General features: G+C 48.1%; 1 protein-coding gene across 1 annotated transcript in view; it reads left to right on the forward strand.

The window, feature by feature from the left end:
• OBSCN (obscurin, cytoskeletal calmodulin and titin-interacting RhoGEF) overlaps nucleotides 1-25683 on the forward strand; it is an 860705-nt gene that overhangs the window by 451882 nt on the left and 383140 nt on the right. Inside the window, exons 61-67 of the mRNA XM_077269354.1 lie at nucleotides 4021-4293; nucleotides 11319-11606; nucleotides 15009-15278; nucleotides 15389-16741; nucleotides 17136-17414; nucleotides 17860-17935; nucleotides 21497-21618. Of these exons, the coding sequence (XP_077125469.1) occupies nucleotides 4021-4293; nucleotides 11319-11606; nucleotides 15009-15278; nucleotides 15389-16741; nucleotides 17136-17414; nucleotides 17860-17935; nucleotides 21497-21618 (2661 nt within the window). The remainder of the gene's footprint in view (nucleotides 1-4020; nucleotides 4294-11318; nucleotides 11607-15008; nucleotides 15279-15388; nucleotides 16742-17135; nucleotides 17415-17859; nucleotides 17936-21496; nucleotides 21619-25683) is intronic.

The following is a 25683-nucleotide window of genomic DNA, read 5'->3' on the forward strand; positions in this document are numbered from 1 at the left end:
TGCTTGCCCTGAGCCTCCCAAATGTTCTTCTGGACCTCCCTCCACACCTCCCCCAACTGTCGTACTGCCGTCCCTGGACATCCTGAATCCAGCCTAGAAAAGTTGCCAAAATGGGGGTAAAAACCATAGTTACAGAAGAATGGAGAGGAGCCCGTGGACTGGTTAATCCGATTTTTAAATGCAAACTCAGCCACGGACAATGAAGGACACCAATCATCCTGCTGAGATGTAGCAAGACACCTCAAAATCTGTTCAAGTGACTGGTCCTCTCCGTCTGACTGTTGGTCCCGGATGGTAAGCAGAGGAGAAGGTCAAGCAAATGCCCAATCTTATACAAAATGCCCTCCAAAATTTGGACACGAATTGTACCCCTCTATCAGAAACCACATTCAAAGGCACGCCATGCAACCGCACAACATGCTCAACATACTGCTTAGATAATGTTTCAGCATTAAGCAATCCTTCCAGAAGTACAAAATGCTCCTGTTTACTGAATCTGTCAACCACTACCCAGATTACAGTTTTGCCATTAGAAGGAGGGAGATCAGTGATAAAATCCATAGACAAATGAGTCCAAGGTCTATCCGGAATTGGCAATGGCACCAATTCCCCGGCAGGCCGGTTATGGGAGCTCTTAGCACAGGCACAGGTATCACAAGCAGGCATTTTTTTTTTCTTCCAATTGACATGAATGGTTATGTTCGGCGAATATATATATTTATATATTATTATTAATATTTATATATCCACACACACATACATGTATATATATTGCATAGTCTTTATTATGTATATTGCTGTCTCTTATACAGTGCCCTCTTTGCTATGTACAGTATCGTCCCTTACATATTGGATTATATAGAGCCCTGTTTTTTATTACATACCGTCCTCTCTTGTTAGATATATAATGCAATGATGGCTGATGAAGCATTGGAAAGTTTCTTTTCTAATGGAGGAGCTGATGAACTGGTCGTCTGGTCACCGACTCCTCCATCAGCAGTAATTTTATATCTAACAAGAGAGGGGACTATGTAATAAAAGAGGGCGCTGTGAATAACAAAAATAACCAGAATACACTATGTAAGAGACAGCACTGTACATAACAGCAGAGGAAGCTATACAGCTCTGACAATAATTAAGAGACCACCACATCAAATCCCTGTCATGGCCGCCAAATCTCCAGACCTGAACCCCACTGAAAACCTCTGGAATGTAATCAAGAGGATGATGGATCGTCACAAGCCATCAAACAAAGAAGAACTGCTGACATTATTGTACCAGGAGCAGTGTGAGAGACTGGTGGAAAGCTGCCAAGACGCAGGAAAGCTGGGATTAACAATCATGGTTATTCCACAAAATATTGATTTCTGAACTCTTCCTGAGTTAAAACATTAATATTGTTGTTTCTAAATGATTATGAACTTGTTTTCTTTGCATTATTTGAAGTCTGAAAGCACTGTTTTTTTTGTAATTTTGACTATTTCTCCTTTTCAGAAAATAAATACAAAATTTATTGCTTGGAAATTCGAAGAGATGTTGTCTGTAGTTTACAGACTAAAAGAAAAATTTACATTTTACTCAAAAATATACCTATAAAGAGAAAAATCAGACAAACTGAATATTTCGCAATGGTCTCTTCATTTTTGCCAGAGCTGTATAACAAGGGATGGCACCATATATAACTAGAGAGGATGGTATGTAATAAGGGACGGTGTTATACATGATAAAAGAGGAAACTATGTAACTAAGGATGGTGTTATACATAATAAGTGAGTACACTATATACTAACGGACTGTGCTTTACATAAGTGAGTACACTATATACTAAGGGACTATGCTATACATAAAAAGTGACTACACTATATACTGAGGGATAGCGCTATACATAATAAGCGAGCACACTATATACTAAGGGACTGTACTCTGTATAATATGTGAGTACACTATAAACTAAGGGACTGTTAAACATTATAAGCGATAATAACGTCTTCCTCCACCTGTTCCTAAATACATTATAAATCCTCCTTCCTCCCTTCCCAATCCCCCACACCCCTCATTGTCCTCCTCCTTCCACATCCCATTATTGTCCTCTCCCCACCCCATCATTGCCTTCTCCCCCAGCGCCCCATCATTGCCCTTTCCATGACCTCTATCATTGCTTTCTCCCCACCACTCCATCATTGCCCTTTCCACCATCATTCTCCTTTCCACTACCCCCATCATTGCCTATTCCACCACCTCGATCATTTCCTCCTCCCCCAGCACCCCCATTATTGCCCTTTCCACCACGACCATCATTGTCCTTTCCACCACCACCATCATTGTCTTTCCCCCCACCCCCATCATTGCCCATTTCTCCACTTTCATCATTGCTTTCTTCCCCACCACCCCATCATTGTCCTTTCCACCACCTCCATCATTGCTTTCTCCCCTACCACCCCGATCATTGCCCCCTCCCCCACCCCCCATCATTGCCTTCTTCCCCACCACCTCCGTCATTGCCTCCTTCTCCACCATCCCCATCATTGCCCTTTCCACCACCATCATTGTCTTTCTCCCCCACCACCCCATCATTGTCCATTTCACCACCTCCATCACTTCCTCCTTCCCACCACCCCATTATTGCCCTTTCGACCACCAACATCATTGTCCTTTTCACCACCTCCATCATTGCCTTCTCCCCCACCACCACCATCATTGCCCATTCCTCCACCTCCATAATTTCCTCCTCCCCACCCCCCATTATTGCCCTTTCCACCACCCCCATCATTGTATTCTCCCCCACCACCCCCATCATTGCCCTCTCCGTCACCCCCATCATTGCCTTCTCCCTCATCACCCTCATCATTGCCCTCTCCTCAACCTACACACACACACTACCACTCATCTCTACACACGTACATACACACAGCAGACAGCACCTCTCACTTCTCCGCACACTCTCCTGCAGCCACAGCCTCACTGTCGCCGGCAGCTTCCTCTCATTGGCACAGCGGCTGTTGCGCTGAATGATGATGTCATCCAGCCGTGACACTGGCTGCTGTGGGAGACAGGAAACGTGGGCAGGAGGCAGGACGGATCGCTGCAGCTCTGCTGCCATCTTCTCTTGTAGGCAGCGGAGCTGCAGGGATCTCTCCCTGCCCGCCCCACATAAGGGCAATCTGGCTAGGGGCTGGATAAACAGGCCATATTGCCCTCATTATTAGCCGCCCTGTAGGGGCCCCCCCGGAGCCTTTGGGCCCCGGTGCAGCCGCACGGCTGCACATGAGGTATGTCCACCCCGACACTGTGCATCCTGTATAACTAGGGAGAGCATGGTGGATGCAGCAGTCTCTTTTATTCCTTCAAACTCCCGCAGGGTAAAGGACCTTTAGTGATTTGATTTTTTGACTGCAGGTTCTTCACTTCTAACCTTGGAAACTGCACTGATCATGTAGTGCTGCTATTTTCAGAGCACTTTCTAATTTGTCAAGTCAAGCAGTCCTCTGAATCGGCAACTGTGTGGTCTCACAGGGGCCCATTTGTGACCAGAGCAATTGAATATTACTCAGTCTTTTTCCCCTAAGTACGTTCCTGCTGTCATAAGTGTTACATCGATGTCACCCCACAAACCCAACACCTAAAGACTGCCCCTCATACTTGTGTAAATGCCGCCCCTCAGACTCATTGCATAAATACCGCCTCTCAGAACAAGGTGTGTGGAGTGTTCCCGTCAGACATGATGGGAACTCTCCATGACATGACAACTCTCCAGACCTGACTTGTTAAGCTTCCCTTCAAACTCCACTAATCAGACCTGACATGTGGACTCTGCCCCTCAGATTCAATTCTTGAATTCTGACTAACAGGTCCTGACACTTGGATCCCAGGTGGACTCTGACCTTCAGTCCTGACAGATGAACTCTGACCCTCAGTTCTGACTGATAGACTCAGACCCTCATTCCCGATGGGGGGACTCTGATGGTTAAACCAGGTATACGGTCTCCCCCCTTAGACCCTGCTATCTGTGTTTGATCACAGGGTGGCGTCTGGACGTTGTGAAGCCCCCCGCTGACATGGAGGTGGTTGCTGGTGACCGGGCAGCATTTACTTGTGTGCTCAGTGAAGCAGTTCCAGTCAATGAGACTTCCTGGTACTTTAATGGTGCCCCCATCCTGCCTGATGAGAACTGGTCCATGCATGTGGACGGGAACCAGTACAAGCTTCTTCTGAAAGATGCCCAGAGCCATTATTCCGGGGAGGTGGCCTTTGCGTCCAGAGATGTTGTGGTCTCTGCCAAACTGATTGTTTTGGGTAAGTCGTTCAACCAGATGACCTTCACAATGAGGACCTTCATCTCATAAAGGGCGCATAAGTGGTGGTGGGCCCATGAGAATGTCTTGAGAAGTAAGGGGTCTCACAATGATTCTTGAAATTCTTTTTTCCTAATGGCGCTGTTTCTTATTGAGTACTATATGGAATTTTGCAGGTTCCATAAAGTCACAACCGTAATGGCAGTCATCTCTAATAATGGAAGGGGAACATGTTTCGGTTCCACATGAAACACTTGCCCCCTCTCACCTATCATTGTAACTGTGGGGGAAAGGGTGGACGGTCTCCTTCTACATCATAGAGGAGGGACACATTCTTCTATAGTATGGGTGAGAGGGTGGAGGGTCTTCTATAGTATGGGGGAGGGGCGGAGGGTCTTCTACAGTATAGGAGAGGGGTCAGAAGGTCTTCTACAATATTGATGGGTGGAGGCTCTTCTATGGTATAGGAAAGGGGGCAGAAGATCTTTTACGGTATAAGTGAGGGGGCGGAGGGTCTTTTACAATATAGGGGAAAGAGATCTACAGTATAAGTGAAGGGGCAGAGGCTCTTCAACATTATATGGGAGGAGGCGGAAGGTCTTCTACAGTATAGAGACTTGGTGGAGGCCCTTCTACAGTATAAGGGAGGGGACAGAGGCTCTTCTACATTATATGGGAGGAGGCGGAAGGTCTTCTACAGTATAGAGACTTGGTGGAGGCCCTTCTACAGTATAAGGGAGGGGACAGAGGCTCTTCTACATTATATGGGAGGAGGCGGAAGGTCTTCTACAGTATAGACATTGGGTGGAGGCCCTTCTACAGTATAGGGGAGGGGGCAGAGTCTTTTCTACATTAAAACAGAATAAACACACCGGCGCTCCCAAGAAGATGAACTAGAAAGCTGCAGGTGCCTAGACAGCTACTGTGCTGACTCTGTCATATAGTAAAAGAACAAAATACGTGGATAAGAACACCGCGCTAACTAAATAGAACAGCACATACGTGTCAAAATGAACGTCTGGCTGGACAAAACGTATAACAAACTGGAAATGAAAATGAAACTGATGTCCACACTACAGTAAATGATGATCAAAGCAACAATAACATAAAAAAAGCCAATGCAAATGCCTGGTGAGGGCACAATAGAGGAATGCACACTTACTAGATGATGATATCGATGCTGTGAAAAATGCTGGCAGTTTTCCAGCAAAGGCTGTCAACGTCCTCTTAGAGGTTAGAACCGGATCATCAGCGGTTCAGGTGTCTGACGGTGCAGTGTCCAGAACGGCAGCGCCGGGCGGCACAAACATTCAAAAGTGTGGGGAGCGTCCTCCCTGGTGAATGTATGCCGAGCGCGCCTGGAACACAGCTGACCGGCACACGTGGGCCGAAAGAGAACCGCTGCAAGGAGCGGTGAGAAGAGGGGGCGTGGTTGAGGTGACGTCACCAGAAAGCAAAAAAAGCAAGGAGCAAAAGACGGGTGCCGCTCAGGTGCACAATAGCCTACGCGTTTCGAAGGTCTCCGGACCTTCTTCGTCAGGGCTGCCAGCATTTTTCACAGCATCGATATCATCATCTAGTAAGTGTGCATTCCTCTATTGTGCCCTCACCAGGCATTTGCATTGGCTTTTTTTATGTTATTGTTGCTTTGATCATCATTTACTGTAGTTTGGACATCAGTTTCATTTTCATTTCCAGTTTGTTATACGTTTTGTCCAGCCAGACGTTCATTTTGACACGTATGTGCTGTTCTATTTAGTTAGCGCGGTGTTCTTATCCACGTATTTTGTTCTTTTCTACATTATATGGGAAGGAAGGAAGGTCTTCTACAGTATAGAGATTGGGTGGAGGCCCTTCTACATTATACGGGAGGGGGCGGAGGCTCTTCTACATTATATGGGAGGAGGCGGAAGGTCTTCTACAGTATAGAGATTGGGTGGAGGCACTTCTACAGTATAAGGGAGGGGACAGAGGCTCTTCTACATTATATGGGAGGAGGCGGAAGGTCTTCTACAGTATAGACATTGGGTGGAGGCCCTTCTACAGTATAGGGGAGGGGGCAGAGTCTTTTCTACATTATATGGGAAGGAAGGAAGGTCTTCTACAGTATAGAGATTGGGTGGAGGCCCTTCTACAGTATAGGGGAGGGGGCGGCTGCTCTTCTGCATTATATGGGAGGGGGCGGAAGGTATTCTACAGTATAGAGATTGGGTGGAGGCCCTTCTACAGTATAGGGGAGGGGGCAGAGGCTCTTCTACATTATATGGGAAGGAATGAAGGTCTTCTACAGTATAGAGATTGGGTGGAGGCCCTTCTACAGTATAGGGGAGGGGGCGGCTGCTCTTCTGCATTATATGGGAGGAGGCGGAAGGTATTCTACAGTATAGAGATTGGGTGGAGGCCCTTCTACAGTATAGGGGAGGGGGCAGAGGCTCTTCTACATTATATGGGAAGGAATGAAGGTCTTCTACAGTATAGAGATTGGGTGGAGGCCCTTCTACAGTATAGGGGAGGGGGCGGCTGCTCTTCTGCATTATATGGGAGGGGGCGGAAGGTCTTCTACAGTATAGACATTGGGTGGAGGCCCTTCTACAGTATAGGGGAGGGGGCAGAGGCTGTTCTACATTATATGGGAAGGAAGGTCTTCTACAGTATAGAGATTGGGTGGAGGCCCTTCTACAGTATACGTGAGGGGGCAGAGGCTCTTCTACATTATATGGGAGGAGGCGGAAGGTCTTCTACAGTATAGAGATTGGGTGGAGGCCTTTCTACAGTATAAGGGAGGGGACAGAGGCTCTTCTACAATATATTAGAGGAGGCAGAAGGTCTTCTACAGTATAGAGATTGGGTGGAGGCCCTTCTACAGAATAAGGGAGGTGGCGGAGGCTCTTCTACATTATATGGGAGGAGGCGGAAGGTCTTCTACAGTATAGAGACTGGGTGGAGGCCCTTCTACAGTATAAGGGAGGGGGCGGAGGCTCTTCTTTATTATATGGGAGGAGGCGGAAGGTCTTCTACAGTATAGAGACTGGGTGGAGGCCCTTCTACAGTATAAGGGAGGGGACAGAGGCTGTTCTACGCTATATGAGAGGAGAGGAGGCGGAAGGTCTTCTACAGTATAGAGATTGGGTGGAGGCCCTTCTACAGTATAGGGGAGAGGACAGAGGCTATTCTACATTATATTGGAGGAGGCAGAAGGTCTACAGTATAGAGATTGGGTGGAGGCACTTCTAGAGTATAAGGGAGGAGGCAGAGGCTGTTCTACGCTATATGAGAGTAGGCGGAAGGTCTTCTACAGTATAGAGATTGGGTGGAGGCCCTTCTACAGTATAGGGGAGGGGGCGGCTGCTCTTCTGCATTATATGGGAGGGGGCGGAAGGTCTTCTACAGTATAGACATTGGGTGGAGGCCCTTCTACAGTATAGGGGAGGGGGCAGAGGCTGTTCTACATTATATGGGAAGGAAGGTCTTCTACAGTATAGAGATTGGGTGGAGGCCCTTCTACAGTATACGTGAGGGGGCAGAGGCTCTTCTACATTATATGGGAGGAGGCGGAAGGTCTTCTACAGTATAGAGATTGGGTGGAGGCCTTTCTACAGTATAAGGGAGGGGACAGAGGCTCTTCTACAATATATTAGAGGAGGCAGAAGGTCTTCTACAGTATAGAGATTGGGTGGAGGCCCTTCTACAGAATAAGGGAGGTGGCGGAGGCTCTTCTACATTATATGGGAGGAGGCGGAAGGTCTTCTACAGTATAGAGACTGGGTGGAGGCCCTTCTACAGTATAAGGGAGGGGGCGGAGGCTCTTCTTTATTATATGGGAGGAGGCGGAAGGTCTTCTACAGTATAGAGACTGGGTGGAGGCCCTTCTACAGTATAAGGGAGGGGACAGAGGCTGTTCTACGCTATATGAGAGGAGAGGAGGCGGAAGGTCTTCTACAGTATAGAGATTGGGTGGAGGCCCTTCTACAGTATAGGGGAGAGGACAGAGGCTATTCTACATTATATTGGAGGAGGCAGAAGGTCTACAGTATAGAGATTGGGTGGAGGCACTTCTAGAGTATAAGGGAGGAGGCAGAGGCTGTTCTACGCTATATGAGAGTAGGCGGAAGGTCTTCTACAGTATAGAGATTGGGTGGAGGCCCTTCTACAGTATAGGGGAGAGGACAGAGGCTATTCTACATTATATTGGAGGAGGCAGAAGGTCTACAGTATAGAGATTGGGTGGAGGCACTTCTAGAGTATAAGGGAGGAGGCAGAGGCTGTTCTACGCTATATGAGAGTAGGCGGAAGGTCTTCTACAGTATAGAGATTGGGTGGAGGCCCTTCTACAGTATAGGGGAGGGGGCGGAGGCTCTTCTACATTATATTGGAGGAGGCAGAAGGTCTTCTACAGTATAGAGATTGGGTGGAGGCCCTTCTACAGTATAAGGGAGGGGGCAAAGGCTCTTCTACATTATATGGAAGGAGGTGGAAGGTCTTCTACAGTATAGAGATTGGGTGGAGGCCCTTCTACAGTATAAGGGAGGGGGCGGAGGCTCTTCTACATTATATGGAAGGAGGTGGAAGGTCTTCTACAGTATAGAGATTGGGTGGAGGCCCTTCTACAGTATAAGGGAGGGGACAGAGGCTCTTCTACATTATATGGGAGGAGGCGTAAGGTCTTCTACAGTATAGACATTGGGTGGAGGCCCTTCTACAGTATAGGGGAGGGGGCAGAGTCTTTTCTACATTATATGGGAAGGAAGGAAGGTCTTCTACAGTATAGAGATTGGGTGGAGGCCCTTCTACAGTATAGGGGAGGGGGCGGAGGCTCTTCTACATTATATTGGAGGAGGCAGAAGGTCTTCTACAGTATAGACATTGGGTGGAGGCCCTTCTACAGTATAGGGGAGGGGGCAGAGGCTGTTCTACATTATATGGGAAGGAAGGTCTTCTACAGTATAGAGATTGGGTGGAGGCCCTTCTACAGTATACGTGAGGGGGCAGAGGCTCTTCTACATTATATGGGAGGAGGCGGAAGGTCTTCTACAGTATAGAGATTGGGTGGAGGCCCTTCTACAGTATAAGGGAGGGGACAGAGGCTCTTCTACAATATATTAGAGGAGGCAGAAGGTCTTCTACAGTATAGAGATTGGGTGGAGGCCCTTCTACAGAATAAGGGAGGTGGCGGAGGCTCTTCTACATTATATGGGAGGAGGCGGAAGGTCTTCTACAGTATAGAGACTGGGTGGAGGCCCTTCTACAGTATAAGGGAGGGGGCGGAGGCTCTTCTTTATTATATGGGAGGAGGCGGAAGGTCTTCTACAGTATAGAGACTGGGTGGAGGCACTTCTAGAGTATAAGGGAGGGGGCAGAGGCTGTTCTACGCTATATGAGAGGAGAGGAGGCGGAAGGTCTTCTACAGTATAGAGATTGGGTGGAGGCCCTTCTACAGTATAGGGGAGAGGACAGAGGCTATTCTACATTATATTGGAGGAGGCAGAAGGTCTACAGTATAGAGACTGGGTGGAGGCCCTTCTAGAGTATAAGGGAGGGGGCAGAGGCTGTTCTACGCTATATGAGAGGAGAGGAGGCGGAAGGTCTTCTACAGTATAGAGATTGGGTGGAGGCCCTTCTACAGTATAGGGGAGAGGACAGAGGCTATTCTACATTATATTGGAGGAGGCAGAAGGTCTACAGTATAGAGATTGGGTGGAGGCACTTCTAGAGTATAAGGGAGGAGGCAGAGGCTGTTCTACGCTATATGAGAGTAGGCGGAAGGTCTTCTACAGTATAGAGATTGGGTGGAGGCCCTTCTACAGTATAGGGGAGGGGGCGGAGGCTCTTCTACATTATATTGGAGGAGGCAGAAGGTCTTCTACAGTATAGAGATTGGGTGGAGGCCCTTCTACAGTATAAGGGAGGGGGCAAAGGCTCTTCTACATTATATGGAAGGAGGTGGAAGGTCTTCTACAGTATAGAGATTGGGTGGAGGCCCTTCTACAGTATAAGGGAGGGGGCGGAGGCTCTTCTACATTATATGGAAGGAGGCGGAAGGTCTTCTACAGTATAGAGATTGGGTGGAGGCCCTTCTACAGTATAAGGGAGGGGACAGAGGCTCTTCTACATTATATGGGAGGAGGCGTAAGGTCTTCTACAGTATAGACATTGGGTGGAGGCCCTTCTACAGTATAGGGGAGGGGGCAGAGTCTTTTCTACATTATATGGGAAGGAAGGAAGGTCTTCTACAGTATAGAGATTGGGTGGAGGCCCTTCTACATTATACGGGAGGGGGCGGAGGCTCTTCTACATTATATGGGAGGAGGCGGAAGGTCTTCTACAGTATAGAGATTGGGTGGAGGCCCTTCTACAGTATAGGGGAGGGGGCAGAGGCTCTTCTACATTATATGGGAAGGAAGGAAGGTCTTCTACAGTATAGAGATTGGGTGGAGGCCCTTCTACAGTATAGGGGAGGGGGCAGAGGCTGTTCTACATTATATGGGAAGGAAGGAAGGTCTTCTACAGTATAGAGATTGGGTGGAGGCCCTTCTGCAGTATAAGGGAGGGGGCAGAGGCTGTTCCACGTTATATGGGAGGTGGCAGAAGGTCTTCTACAGTATAGAGATGGGGTGGGAGCCTTTCTACATTATAGGGGAGGAGCGCAGAGGGCATCTGAAATGGGCACTGGGTCTTCCTCTACAGTGTACATGAAATTAGCATAGGGTCGTCTTGTACAGTATAGAAGAGGTGGACGTATGGTTGTCTCGTACATTAAGGGGGAGGTGGATAGAACGTCTTATTCTGCAGTATAGAGAAGGTGGGCAGGCTTTTCTGCAGTATAGGGTTGAAAGCCAGAGGGTGGTCTTCTACAGTGTAGATGTGGACATTCAGAGGTAGGTAAGCCTCCTGGGGTGGCATGCGATGGGCAGATTCTGAAGTAGTCAGGGGCCGTTGCTCTGAGCTCCTCACTTTTCCCCTGTTGGCTTGTGTTGTAGTGCCATCTGCTCATGCCGTTTCTTGATTTAGTGACTCTTGTGCCTTTAGCCCTTCCCGACCCCCCAGAAGATCCTGAGATTGTCAGTAAGACCAGCAGCTCGCTGACCTTGTCTTGGTTCACACCACTGAGTGATGGCGGGGCTCCAGTGGTTGGATATAATGTTGAGATGAAGCTTCCAGGGGGTGACTGGCAGCAATGCAACATGGAAATCATACAGAGTATGGAATATACTGTCCAAAACCTGAAGTCGGGGGAGCCTTACCGATTCCGCATCTCCTCCATTAACAAACTGGGCATAGGGGAACCGGTTCACCTCCCACAGACGGTGCAGCTAGGTGAGGAGCCGCCGCTTCATCGCTACAAACCGTGTGCAGACACTGCTGCCTGCATGGCTTGTATGAGCGACCAAAGCAGTGGGCCGACAAGTTGATGTCAGGGGCCAAACACTGATTTTAGCCTGCGCCTCGCATTTTACAGATCCTCAGTCAGCTCCCGAGTTTATCTCATCACAGTTTGGCTGTTACATCATATCTTATACAAGTCATATCCGGAGCTGCGGTCACAATTCTGCTCTTCAGTCATGTCCTAAAATACAGTGGCATGTAAAAGTTTGTGCACCCCTGGCAAAAATTACTGTTATTGTGAAGAGTGAAGCAAGTTGAAGATGAAATAATTTCAAAGGCCTAAAGTTACAGATGACACGTTTCATTTGTATGTTAGGCAAAAAATATATATATTATCATTTTTTATATTTTAAAAATTACAAACAGGAATATGGGCTTATGCAAAAGTTTGGGTACCCGTGGAGATTTGTGTGCGGAGATAACTGTGACCGAGGTTTCATACCTTAATTAACCTGTCAGGGTTATGGCTTGTTCACTATCATTGTTAGGAAAGACCAGGTGATATAAACTTCCAGCTTTATAAAGACCCAGCCTCCTCTAACCTTGTACCAAAAAACAGCAGCCATGGCTTCTTGTAAGCAGCTGCCGAGCACTCTGAAAATGAAAATGGTGGATGCCCACAAACCAGGAGGAGGCTATAAGAAGAGAGCAAAGCGTTTTCAAGTTTCCTTTTACTCAGTTCGAAATGTAATTTAAAAAAAATGGCAGCTACCAGGAACAGTGGAGATCAAGGTAAGGTCTGGAAGACCAAGTAATATTTCAGTGAGGTCATGACAGAGCATGCTCTCTGCAGACACTGAACCAGCAGGAGCTGCAGCATAATGTGAGATTCTGCCATAGCATGCTATTGAGCTAGTGAGTCAGCAGTGACAACAGTAAGATGTGAGGCCTAGCTTGAGCATGCTCTTTACAGACACTGAACCAGCAGATGCTGCAGCATAATGCGAGGATCTTCCAGACTATGCTTTCTACAGCCACAGAATTAGCAGGGGTGCAGTAAACTGTAAGATGTTTCCAGGTTATGCGCTTTACAAACGCTGAACCAGCAGAAGTAGCAATCTAATGTGCAGTTCAGCTACAGCATGCTTTCTGCTGCAGCTCCTGCTGGTTCAGTGGCTGTATAGTGTGAAGTCCTTCAAGGCAATCAGGAAACTAGTAGAACTGTGAATGCAGCTTTGGATGTGTCTGGAGTTGGACCCAGTAATTCCGGTATCCAATGTGTGACCTCGCTGTAGATGTTAGTGGCGGAATCTCTGCTTCCTCTGTTCTGCTTTGGGTGGAGCATTCAAGCTGCGTTTTTTCTTCCCCTGAAGGGGAGCAGCATGCGTGTAGCCAAGCTCTGCCCTGGGTAGAGATTAGATGCAGCGTCTTTGCATGGCTTCCCAGCTGTGGAGCTGGAGTGGAAGATGATAATCATTTATTAATAAGGAACTGAGGTTTGTGAGCCCTGGAATGCTGGACATGGGCCAGATACTAATAATGGGGGTCACATGTCACAGGGTGGGGGTGTATATGTATACAAGAGGTGGAGGGGCAGCAGTCCACAGTGAGCAAGCTGAGGAATCTGTCAGTTGTCTCCATAACTCCTATTAGAGTATATGTCCTGAGGGTCCCATGCCCAAGACCCCCCAGAACAATCCAGAGCAGAGAGCCAGTGAGGTGGACTTAGCATGTCATGTCCAGTCCAGGTGCTGCTGGATGGAGATGTTTGACTAGCAGTAGCTGGGCATCCTTAGGCGATCACCGCTGATCACCAAGGGTTGTAGAATCTGGACCGTGTCTGACCAGAAGGATAAGACAATACGTTTCAGAGTCAGGCTGACCCCAGTCTGGTCCAGCTGACACAGTGACGGTTGGTTGCAGGAAAGGATGTCCCAGAGGAGATAAACTCAGGATCTGGAAACTTTCATGATGTCATAATGAAGCTTTATGTACAGAATTCTGGACACCAGGCCAGCTAAAGTTATGTTACATGCCCAAGATTAAAGACCACGAGTCAGAGATGAAGGTGAGAGGTAAGATATGTGGGCCAGACATCAGTGAAAAGGGTTGAAGGTCAAAGATGAGTTAGGAGTAAAGGTACCGTCACACTAAACGATATCGCTAGCGATCCGTGACGTTGCAGCGTCCTGGATAGCGATATCGTTGAGTTTGACAGGCAGCAGCGATCAGGATCCTGCTGTGATATCGCTGGTCGTTGAACAAAGTTCAGAACTTTATTTGGTCATCAGACCGGCGTGTATCGTCGTGTTTGACACCAAAAGCAACGATACCAGCGATGTTTTACACTGGTAACCAGGGTAAACATCGGGTTGCTAAGCGCAGGGCCGTGCTTAGTAACCCGATGTTTACCCTGGTTACCAGTGTAAAATGTAAAAAAACAAACAGTACATACTCACCTTCGCGTCCCCCGGCGTCCGCTTCCTGCACTGACTGAGTGCCGTAAAGTGAAAGTGAAAGTACAGCGCATCGGTGACGTCACCGCTCTTCTGTTAGGGCCGGCGCTCAGTCAGTGCAGGAAGCGGACGCCGGGGGACGCGAAGGTGAGTATGTACTGTTTGTTTTTTTTACATTTTACGCTGGTAACCAGGGTAAACATCGGGTTACTAAGCGCGGCCCTGCGCTTAGCAACCCGATGTTTACGCTCGTTACCCGGGGGCCTCGGCATCGTTGGTCGCTGGAGAGCGGTCTGTGTGACAGCTCTCCAGCGACCAAACAGCGACGCTGCAGCGTCGCTTAATGTGAAGGTACCTTAAGAAATGAAGGTCAGAAGTTACAGATGAAGGATAGGAAATCAGAAGTGAGGGTCAGCGCTTTGAGATGAGGGTTAGAGATCAGACATAAGGCTCAGAAGTTAGTTATGAATATTAGTGAGTAGAAATAAAGATCAAAGGCTACAGCTGAAGGGTAGGATTCAGGTTGTTAAGGGTCAGGGTCAGACATATTAGGGTCAAGGATTATTGATGAAGGCCTGGGATCAGAGATAAGGATTAGTAGTTAAAGATTAAAAAAAGAATTGGACATTGCATACAACTATATTCCAGACGATTGTAAGAAACTCTGTAATGCAACTCGTCAGACAGATAGGCCTCTTCCCCACTTATCAGACAGCACAGGTTCCTGGTCATCTATGACCCCACACGTTTAGAGTCACAGATAAACATGTGCGGTCAGAGATGACTGTTAAGGTTCAGAGGCGACAGTGATTAGGGGTCAGGTATAAGGAACAGGGGTCAGAGAAAGAGAGTGATTTGGGGTATTAGCTTTACCTTGCCCATATATAATAAGGCAGACATCAGCTTCCAGTCTTAACATTTAATTTTCCATTTGCAGAAGAACCTGTGACTGTTCAATGTCCACTACAACATAAATCTGTGGCCCCGGGGGAGACTCTGCGCCTGGAGTGTGAACTGTCCAAAGAAAGTCGTGATGTCAGCTGGATGAGGGAGAATGAGCCGCTGCATCCAGGGAAGAAATACCAAATGATCTCCGAAGGGAAGAGGCAGATCCTGCTCATCTATGGTGTCTCCACCAGTGATCAAGCCACCTACTCGTGTGTCACCGCCTCGGGTGTCAAAACTTCTGCCACTGTGTCCTTGGGGAGTAAGTGGCTGTTTTGCTGGTTTTCTATTTTTTGATTTGTGGACAATTGAGTGTCTCATCTGTGGCCATGTCACCCTCCACATGTGATGTTTTTTCCATTTATCTACCAGTACAAACCATCACAGAGCTAGTATCAGTACAAGAGATTCTCGGAGTTGCTCATGAAAGGACAGATTGTGTGGTTGAGGCTGAAGATAGTTCACAGCCCAACCTACCCCCAGAAGCTGCCCAGGAAGGAGATCTCCATCTCTTATGGGAAGATGTGGCCAAAAGAAGGAGAATGAGCAAGGAACCAACTCTAGACTCCATCCCTGAAGAAAATGAAAAACTCAAGCGCATAAGAGAGGCTGAGCGTCGAGCAGATTTCTCAGGTTATACTTCTGAAGACGTGGCCAAGACAAGTGAGGCTGATTTCTCCCTAACAAGTTCTGATGATGAGTCCCGGGCTGGGACACCATCTCTGGTCTCATATCTTAAAAAGGCGGGTAAGTCCACCATCACCTACGGAAGTAAGGTCCAGACCGTCTCCGCTACCAAGTTCTTCAAGCACTTTGAGACTCCGGACAACACTGAGACTGAGAGTAAGGAGGAGAAGAAAACTGAACCCATTCAAGAACCTGACTTGTCGGAAATATTTGATGATGACCCAGCTATGGACAAGGCAGCTGTGAAGATCCAAGCAGCATTCAAGGGCTATAAAGCAAGAAAGGTGATAAGGCAACAGGAGTGTCCCATGTTTACTGACACCTTCAAAGACTTCTCCGTGGAGCTGGGAGGAACTGTCCACCTCGAGTGTGTGGCCATCAGTAAGAGCGATGTCACAGCTCGATGGATGAAGGATGGTAAGGAGCTGTCTGATGGGCGTCACTACCACATTGATGATTACCCCGATGGGACCTGCTCTCTAATTATCACTGCGGTGGAGCTGCAGGACACAGGTACATACACATGTGAAGCCTCCAACAAATTTGGTGCAGTATGCCACAGTGCAAAGCTGGTGGTAGGCACTGGAGAACCGGAGATTCCCCAAAAACCTATCCCCATACCACCAAAATCCTCCACAGACAGTGAGACTGAAAGTTCCGGAAGTGACCTGGACGATGCCTTCCGGAAGGCAGGAAGGAGACTCCATAAGATCTTCAAGTCTAAGTCTTCCCTGGAAATGTCCGAAGAAGAGTTGTTTGTGAGCGCTGATGAGGGTGATCTGCCCCCTGTAGACCATCAGACCTATCGAGAGGACGACAAGTTCATCTACATCAAGTTTGACGTTATGTCAGAAGCGTCAATCGCTGCACACAGATTCCGGGAAATGTTCTCAGCAATGGGAATCAAAGTCAAAATCGATATCCTGGAGCATGGGCCAAAGAAGATAGAACTACGGATAATGAAAGTAGAAACTGGACCCACTGAGCAGCAAAAACTGCAAGCCAAGCAACAGATGACTCTGCTGACGTCAGATACAGGTCAGGGGGGTGCAAATTACTTTGGTGATGTCCTCACCAGTGGATAGGACTAACAACCTCTCATACAGGATATACAGGAAAGTTGTCAGCAGTGATAGATGAGGGGCGGGGCTAGAGTATAAGGGGCGTGGTCTCATCATTTTATCAGTGATGTCATCACTGGGGGTGGGGCTGATAACCTCTCACATGTATACAGGCAGGTTGTCAGCAGTGATAGATGAGGGGCGGGGTTGGAGTATAAGGGGTGTGGTCTCATCATTATATCAGTGATGTCATTAGGGGGCGGGGCTGACAACCTCTCACACATGATTTACTGGCAGGTTGTCAGCAGTAATAGTTGGTGCTGTGACAACCTCAGTCATGATGACACACATTAATGTCTCTCTCTCTCTAGCCCCCATCTTTATCACAGAGCTCCAGAATCAGGAGGTGCAGGACGGGTATCCAGTCAGCTTTGATTGCATTGTGATTGGGAAACCGATGCCGACCGTGCGTTGGTTCAAGGATGGAAAAGTGATAGAAGAAGACGACCATTATATGATCAATGAGGACCAGGAGGGCTGTCACCAGCTCATCATCACTGCCGTGGTGCCCACAGACATGGGTGTCTACAGGAGTCTGGCTGAGAACCGCATGGGAGTGGCCTCCACCAAGGCAGAGCTCCGGGTGGATAGTAAGTATGAGCACAAAACTACACTAAAACTACTTCACCTGCACGAAGAATACCAGCAAATGACGCCAGAGACGGTGCAGTGTAGAGATAACGGTGAGGGATCCTCCACCCATCAGGGAGCCACAGGATAAATAATGTGTGTTTTGTAGAGGGGCTCAGGCGCTGTGACCTGTGGGGGATGTACCGTCCTGTTCAGTGAGCTGAAGCTCCATGGCAGGAGACAATATTTTGTCCCAGTGAGCAGATTTGTAAGCAGCAATATTACATCACATTCTGTTCTGTTATTATTATGTTACATTACTACTCTGTGCTGTATATTATACATTATGCTAGTTGTAGGGCTTCTATCCTCATCAAATGATTGGTCAATTGCAGATATGCCCCGCCCCTGAGGAGTCTGTTATTGACTGACCTGCTTACTCTTGTCTGATTCTCTGTGTTTTAGTGACCAGTTCAGACTATGACACAGCGGAGGCCACCGAGACGTCATCTTACTTCAGCGCCCAGGGATACGCGTCCAGGTAACGCCATGAGAAATGGCGCAGTGATGATATATATATATAATTATTATTATTATTATTTATTATTATAGCGCCATTTATTCCATGGCGCTTTACATGTGAGGAGGGGTATACATAATAAAAACAAGTACAATAATCTTGAACAATACAAGTCATAACTGGTACAGGAGGAGAGAGGACCCTGCCCGCGAAGGCTCACAATCTACAAGGGATGGGTGAGGATACAGTAGGTGAGGATAGAGCTGGTCGTGCAGTGGTTTGGTGGATTGGTGGTTACTGCAGGTTGTAGGCTTGTCGGAAGAGGTGGGTCTTCAGGTTCTTTTTGAAGGTTTCGATGGTGGGCGAGAGTCTGATGTGTTGTGGTAGAGGGTTCCAGAGTAGGGGTGATACGCGAGAGAAATCTTGTATACGATTGTGGGAAGAGGAGATAAGAGGGGAGTAGAGAAGGAGATCTTGTGAGGATCGGAGGTTGCGTGCAGGAAAGTACCGGGAGACGAGGTCACAGATGTATGGAGGAGACAGGTTGTGGATGGCTTTGTACGTCATAGTTAGGGTTTTGTACTGGAGTCTCTGGGCAATGGGGAGCCAGTGAAGGGATTGACAGAGGGGAGAGGCCGGGGAATAGCGGGGGGACAGGTGGATTAGTCGGGCAGCTGAGTTCAGAATAGATTGGAGGGGTGCGAGAGTGTTAGAGGGGAGGCCACAGAGCAGGAGGTTACAGTAGTCGAGGCGGGAGATGATGAGGGCATGGACTAGGGTTTTTGCAGATATTATGCAGAACATTATATATATGTATATACTGCTTACGGCTGTCTGCACCCTCAGTTCATTATATCATTATATCAGTGATGTCATCACCGGGGGCGGGGCTGATATCCTCTCACATGTATACAGGCAGGTTGTCAGCGGTGATAGATGAGGGGCGGGGCTGGAGTATAAGGGGCGTGGTCTCATCATTATAATGTATACAGGCAGGTTGTCAGCGGTGATAGATGAGGGGCGGGGCTGGAGTATAAGGGGCGTGGTCTCATCATTATATCAGTGATGTCATCACCGGGGGCGGGGCTGATAACCTCTCACATGTGTACAGGCAGGTTGTCAGCGGTGATAGATGAGGGGCGGGGCTGGAGTATAAGGGGCGTGGTCTCATCATTATATCAGTGATGTCATCACTGGGGGCGGGGTGATAACCTCTCACATGTATACAGGCAGGTTGTCAGCAGTGATAGATGAGGGGCGGGGCTGGAGTATAAGGGGCGTGGTCTCATCATTATATCAGTGATGTCATCACCGGGGGCGGGGCTGATAACCTCTCACATGTATACAGGCAGGTTGTCAGCAGTGATAGATGAGGGGCGGGGCTGGAGTATAAGGGGCGTGGTCTCATCATTATATCAGTGATGTCATCACCGGGGGCGGGGCTGATAACCTCTCACATGTATACAGGCAGGTTGTCAGCGGTGATAGATGAGGGGCGGGGCTGGAGTATAAGGGGCGTGGTCTCATCATTATATCAGTGATGTCATCACCGGGGGCGGGGCTGATAACCTCTCACATGTATACAGGCAGGTTGTCAGCGGTGATATATGATGGGCGGGGCTGGAGTATAATGGGTGTGGTCTCATCATTATATCAGTGATGTCATCACCGGGGGTGGGGCCGATAACCTCTCACATGTATACAGGCAGGTTGTCAGCAGTGATAGATGAGGGGCGGGGCTGGAGTATAAGGGGCGTGGTCTCATCATTATATCAGTGATGTCATCACCGGGGGCGGGGCTGATAACCTCTCACATGTATACAGGCAGGTTGTCAGCAGTGATAGATGAGGGGCGGGGCTGGAGTATAAGGGGCGTGGTCTCATCATTATATCAGTGATGTCATCACTGGGGGCGGGGCCGATAACCTCTCACATGTATACAGGCAGGTTGTCAGCGGTGATAGATGAGGGGGCGGGGCTGGAGTATAAGGGGCATGGTCTCATCATTATATCAGTGATGTCATCACCGGGGGCGGGGCTGATAACCTCTCACATGTATACAGGCAGGTTGTCAGCGGTGATAGATGAGGGGGCGGGGCTGGAGTATAAGGGGCGTGGTCTCATCATTATATCAGTGATGTCATCACCGGGGCGGGGCTGATAACCTCTCACATGTATACAGGCAGGTTGTCAGCGGTGATAGATGAGGGGGCGGGGCTGGAGTATAAGGGGCATGGTCTCATCATTATATCAGTGATGTCATCACCGGGGGCGGGGCTGATAACCTCTCACATGTATACAGGCAGGTTGTCAGCGGTGATAGATGAGGGGGCGGGGCTGGAGTATAAGGGGCGTGGTCTCATCATTATATCAGTGATGTCATCACCGGGGCGGGGCTGATAACCTCTCACATGTATACAGGCAGGTTGTCAGCGGTGATAGATGAGGGGGCGGGGCTGGAGTATAAGGGGCGTGGTCTCATCATTATATCAGTGATGTCATCACCGGGGGCGGGGCTGATAACCTCTCACATGTATACAGGCAGGATGTCAGCTGTAGATTTTCTAATTTGCGAAAGAATTTAGATCCCTCTCCATTACTAACCTCTGGACTTAATCAGCTGCCATTACAAAGGTGACATCAACCTCTTTCAGGCTAGTAATATCAGCCCGCATCTGTCTGTTTAGCCTTTGCTTGTTTTTGATTATAAGGAGGACCCCACGATAATATTTTTTTGGGGTCTCCCCTATAATAACCAGTAAAGACTAAGCAAACAGCTGTGAGCCTACAGTATATTAATAGCCTGGGAGCATTTATGGCCCTTTTCCCAGATTATTAATATCAGGCCCGGAGGCTTTCCCTCTGCTGGTTAAAAAAGTACATGAGAGCTTACGCCATTTTTTAAAAATAATTTATTTTACACACGATGTACATAGCAGGTGTTGAGTACAACTCTCATCATTGTCGCATGGTCGCGCTGATCTCAGCAGCTGGCGCTTGGGAACAGCGTGAACTGTACCGCTTTTCACCAGTGCCGCTACGTGTCTCACAGATGCCACATCAATGTGACACACAGACAGCAAACGGATAAAGTGGTGGCTCATGAAGGTCACACACAGACATACGGACTACAGATCTCAGCAGTTTTTCAGTACAGGAATCAGAAGAGCATGTGAAGAAGGCCTAAGAAAGGGAGTCTGTCCTGCGGAGAAGAGATTAGTGTGTAGATCGACATCTAGTGGTTCTGACAATCAGATTATTACTGCAGGATGAAATTACATCATGTCTTATCCTCCAGTCACCTCCAGAGCTGTGGTCACTATTATCCTATTACATCATGTCTTATCCTCCAGTCACCTCCAGAGCTGCAGTCACTATTCTGCTGTTACATCGTGTCTTATCCTCCACTCACCTCTAGAGCTGCAGTCACAATTCTGCAATTACATCGTGTCTTATCCTCCAGTCACATCCAGAGCTGTGGTCACTATTATCCTATTACATAATGTCTCCAGTCACCTCCAGAGCTGCGCTCTCTCTCAGCACATTGTGTTGGCAGTGATGCGTTCCCTCTCCCTTTTGCAGGGAGCAGGAGAGCCTGGAATCGGCCTCAGAGCTGGAGCAGCTGCCGCAGATCCTGGAGGAGCTCAGCGATGTTCTGGTGGCCCCCGGGACCCCTATCGCAAGATTCCAGATCAAAGTGAAAGGTAACACGGCCAACACTTCTTCTGTGCCACAGAGATGTTTTCAGGATTCGGTATCTGCAGCTGGAGGACAGAAGAGATCAGCGGCGCCCGAGTGTTTACCTGTTATGTCAGTTTCTCTTTCTTCCTTACTTCATATCTTATCGCTCTAACCTTCCTTGTAACTGAACAACATTCCTGCCTGAAAAGAATGACACGATGTGTGGGCCGTCATGTGGATGTAATGATGAGTGATACGATGTGTGGGCCGTCATGTGGATGTAATGATGACTGATACGATGTGTGGGCCATCATGTGGATGTAATGATGAGTGATACGATGTGTGGGCCGTCATGTGGATGTAATGATGAGTGATACGATGTGTGGGCCGTCATGGGGATGTAATGATGAGTGATACGATGTGTGGGCTGTCATGTGGATGTAATGATGAGTGATACGATGTGTGGGCCGTCATGTGGATGTAATGATGAGTGATACGATGTGTGGGCCGCCATGTGGATGTAATGATGAGTGACACGATGTGTGGGCCGTCATGTGGATGTAATGATGAGTGATACGATGTGTGGGCCGTCATGTGGATGTAATGATGAGTGATACGATGTGTGGGCCATCATGTGGATGTAATGATGAGTGATACGATGTGTGGGCCGTCATGGGGATGTAATGATGAGTGATACTATGTGTGGGCCATCATGTGGATGTAATGATGAGTGACACGATGTGTGGGCCGTCATGTGGATGTAATGATGAGTGATACGATGTGTGGGCCGTCATGGGGATGTAATGATGAGTGATACGATGTGTGGGCTGTCATGTGGATGTAATGATGAGTGATACGATGTGTGGGCCGTCATGTGGATGTAATGATGAGTGATACGATGTGTGGGCCGTCATGTGGATGTAATGATGAGTGATACGATGTGTGGGCCATCATGTGGATGTAATGATGAGTGATACTATGTGTGGGCCATCATGTGGATGTAATGATGAGTGATACTATGTGTGGGCCATCATGTGGATGTAATGATGAGTGATACGATGTGTGGGCCGTCATGTGGATGTAATGATGAGTGATACGATGTGTGGACCGTCATGTGGATGTAATGATGAGTGATACGATGTGTGGGCCGTCATGTGGATGTAATGATGAGTGATACTATGGGTGGGCCGTCATGTGGATGTAATGATGAGTGATACGATGTGTGGGCCATCATGTGGATGTAATGATGAGTGATACGATGTGTGGGCCGTCATGTGGATGTAATGATGAGTGATACGATGTGTGGACCGTCATGTGGATGTAATGATGAGTGATACGATGTGTGGGCCGTCATGTGGATGTAATGATGAGTGATACTATGGGTGGGCCGTCATGTGGATGTAATGATGAGTGATACGATGTGTGGGCCGTCATGTGGATGTAATGATGAGTGATACGATGTGTGGGCCATCATGTGGATGTAATGATGAGTGATACGATGTGTGGGCCGCCATGTGGATGTAATGATGAGTGATACGATGTGTGGGCCGTCATGTGGATGTAATGATGAGTGATACGATGTGTGGGCCGTCATGTGGATGTAATGATGAGTGATACGATGTGTGGGCCATCATGTGGATGTAATGATGAGTGATACGATGTGTGGGCCGTCATGGGGATGTAATGATGAGTGATACTATGGGTGGGCCGTCATGTGGATGTAATGATGAGTGATACGATGTGTGGGCCGTCATGTGGATGTAATGATGAGTGATACGATGTGTGGGCCGTCATGTGGATGTAATGATGAGTGATACGATGTGTGGGCCGTCATGTGGATGTAATGATGAGTGATACGATGTGTGGGCCGTCATGTGGATGTAATGATGAGTGATACGATGTGTGGGCCGTCATGTGGATGTAATGATGAGTGATACGATGTGTGGGCCGTCATGTGGATGTAATGATGAGTGATACGATGTGTGGGCCGTCATGTGGATGTAATGATGAGTGATACGATGTGTGGGCCGTCATGTGGATGTAATGATGAGTGATACGATGTGTGGGCCGTCATGTGGATGTAATGATGAGTGATACGATGTGTGGGCCGTCATGTGGATGTAATGATGAGTGATACGATGTGTGGGCCGTCATGTGGATGTAATGATGAGTGATACGATGTGTGGGCCGTCATGTGGATGTAATGATGAGTGATACGATGTGTGGACCGTCATGTGGATGTAATGATGAGTGATACGATGTGTGGGCCGTCATGTGGATGTAATGATGAGTGATACGATGTGTGGGCCGTCATGTGGATGTAATGATGAGTGATACGATGTGTGGGCCGTCATGTGGATGTAATGATGAGTGATACGATGTGTGGGCCATCATGTGGATGTAATGATGAGTGATACGATGTGTGGGCCGTCATGGGGATGTAATGATGAGTGATACTATGGGTGGGCCGTCATGTGGATGTAATGATGAGTGATACGATGTGTGGGCCGTCATGTGGATGTAATGATGAGTGATACGATGTGTGGGCCGTCATGTGGATGTAATGATGAGTGATACGATGTGTGGGCCGTCATGTGGATGTAATGATGAGTGATACGATGTGTGGGCCGTCATGTGGATGTAATGATGAGTGATACGATGTGTGGGCCGTCATGTGGATGTAATGATGAGTGATACGATGTGTGGGCCGTCATGTGGATGTAATGATGAGTGATACGATGTGTGGGCCGTCATGTGGATGTAATGATGAGTGATACGATGTGTGGGCCGTCATGTGGATGTAATGATGAGTGATACGATGTGTGGGCCGTCATGTGGATGTAATGATGAGTGATACGATGTGTGGGCCGTCATGTGGATGTAATGATGAGTGATACGATGTGTGGGCCGTCATGTGGATGTAATGATGAGTGATACGATGTGTGGGCCGTCATGTGGATGTAATGATGAGTGATACGATGTGTGGGCCGTCATGTGGATGTAATGATGAGCGATACGATGTGTGGGCCGTCATGTGGATGTAATGATGAGCGATACGATGTGTGGGCCGTCATGTGGATGTAATGATGAGTGATACGATGTGTGGGCCGTCATGTGGATGTAATGATGAGTGATACGATGTGTGGGCCGTCATGTGGATGTTATGAGTTATACGATGTGTGGGCCGTCATGTGGATGTTATTAGTGATACGATGTGTGGGCCATCATGTGGATGTTATGAGTGATACGATGTGTGGGCCATCATGTGGATGTAATAATGAGTGATACGATGTGTGGGCCATCATGTGGATGTAATGATGAGTGATACGATGTGTGGGCCGTCATGTGGATGTAATGATGAGTGATACGATGTGTGGGCCGTCATGTGGATGTAATGATGAGTGATACGATGTGTGGGCCGCCATGTGGATGTAATGATGAGTGATACGATGTGTGGGCCGTCATGTGGATGTAATGATGAGTGATACGATGTGTGGGCCGTCATGTGGATGTAATGATGAGTGATACGATGTGTGGGCCGCCATGTGGATGTAATGATGAGTGATACGATGTGTGGGCCATCATGTGGATATATTGATGAGTGATACGATGTGTGGGCCATCATGTGGATGTAATGATGAGTGATACGATGTGTGGGCCGTCATGTGGATGTAATGATGAGTGATACGATGTGTGGGCCGTCATGTGGATGTAATGATGAGTGATACGATGTGTGGGCCGTCATGTGGATGTAATGATGAGTGATACGATGTGTGGGCCGTCATGTGGATGTAATGATGAGTGATACGATGTGTGGGCCGTCATGTGGATGTAATGATGAGTGATACGATGTGTGGGCCGTCATGTGGATGTAATGATGAGTGATACGATGTGTGGACCGTCATGTGGATGTAACGATGAGTGATACGATGTGTGGGCCGTCATGTGGGTGTAATGATGAGTGATACGATGTGTGGGCCATCATGTGGATGTAATGATGAGTGATACGATGTGTGGGCCATCATGTGGATGTAATGATGAGTGATACGATGTGTGGACCGTCATGTGGATGTAATGATGAGTGATAC

This window comes from Ranitomeya variabilis, chromosome 6 (assembly GCF_051348905.1).
Source record: "Ranitomeya variabilis isolate aRanVar5 chromosome 6, aRanVar5.hap1, whole genome shotgun sequence".
In the NCBI taxonomy this organism is placed as follows: Eukaryota; Metazoa; Chordata; class Amphibia; order Anura; family Dendrobatidae; genus Ranitomeya; species Ranitomeya variabilis.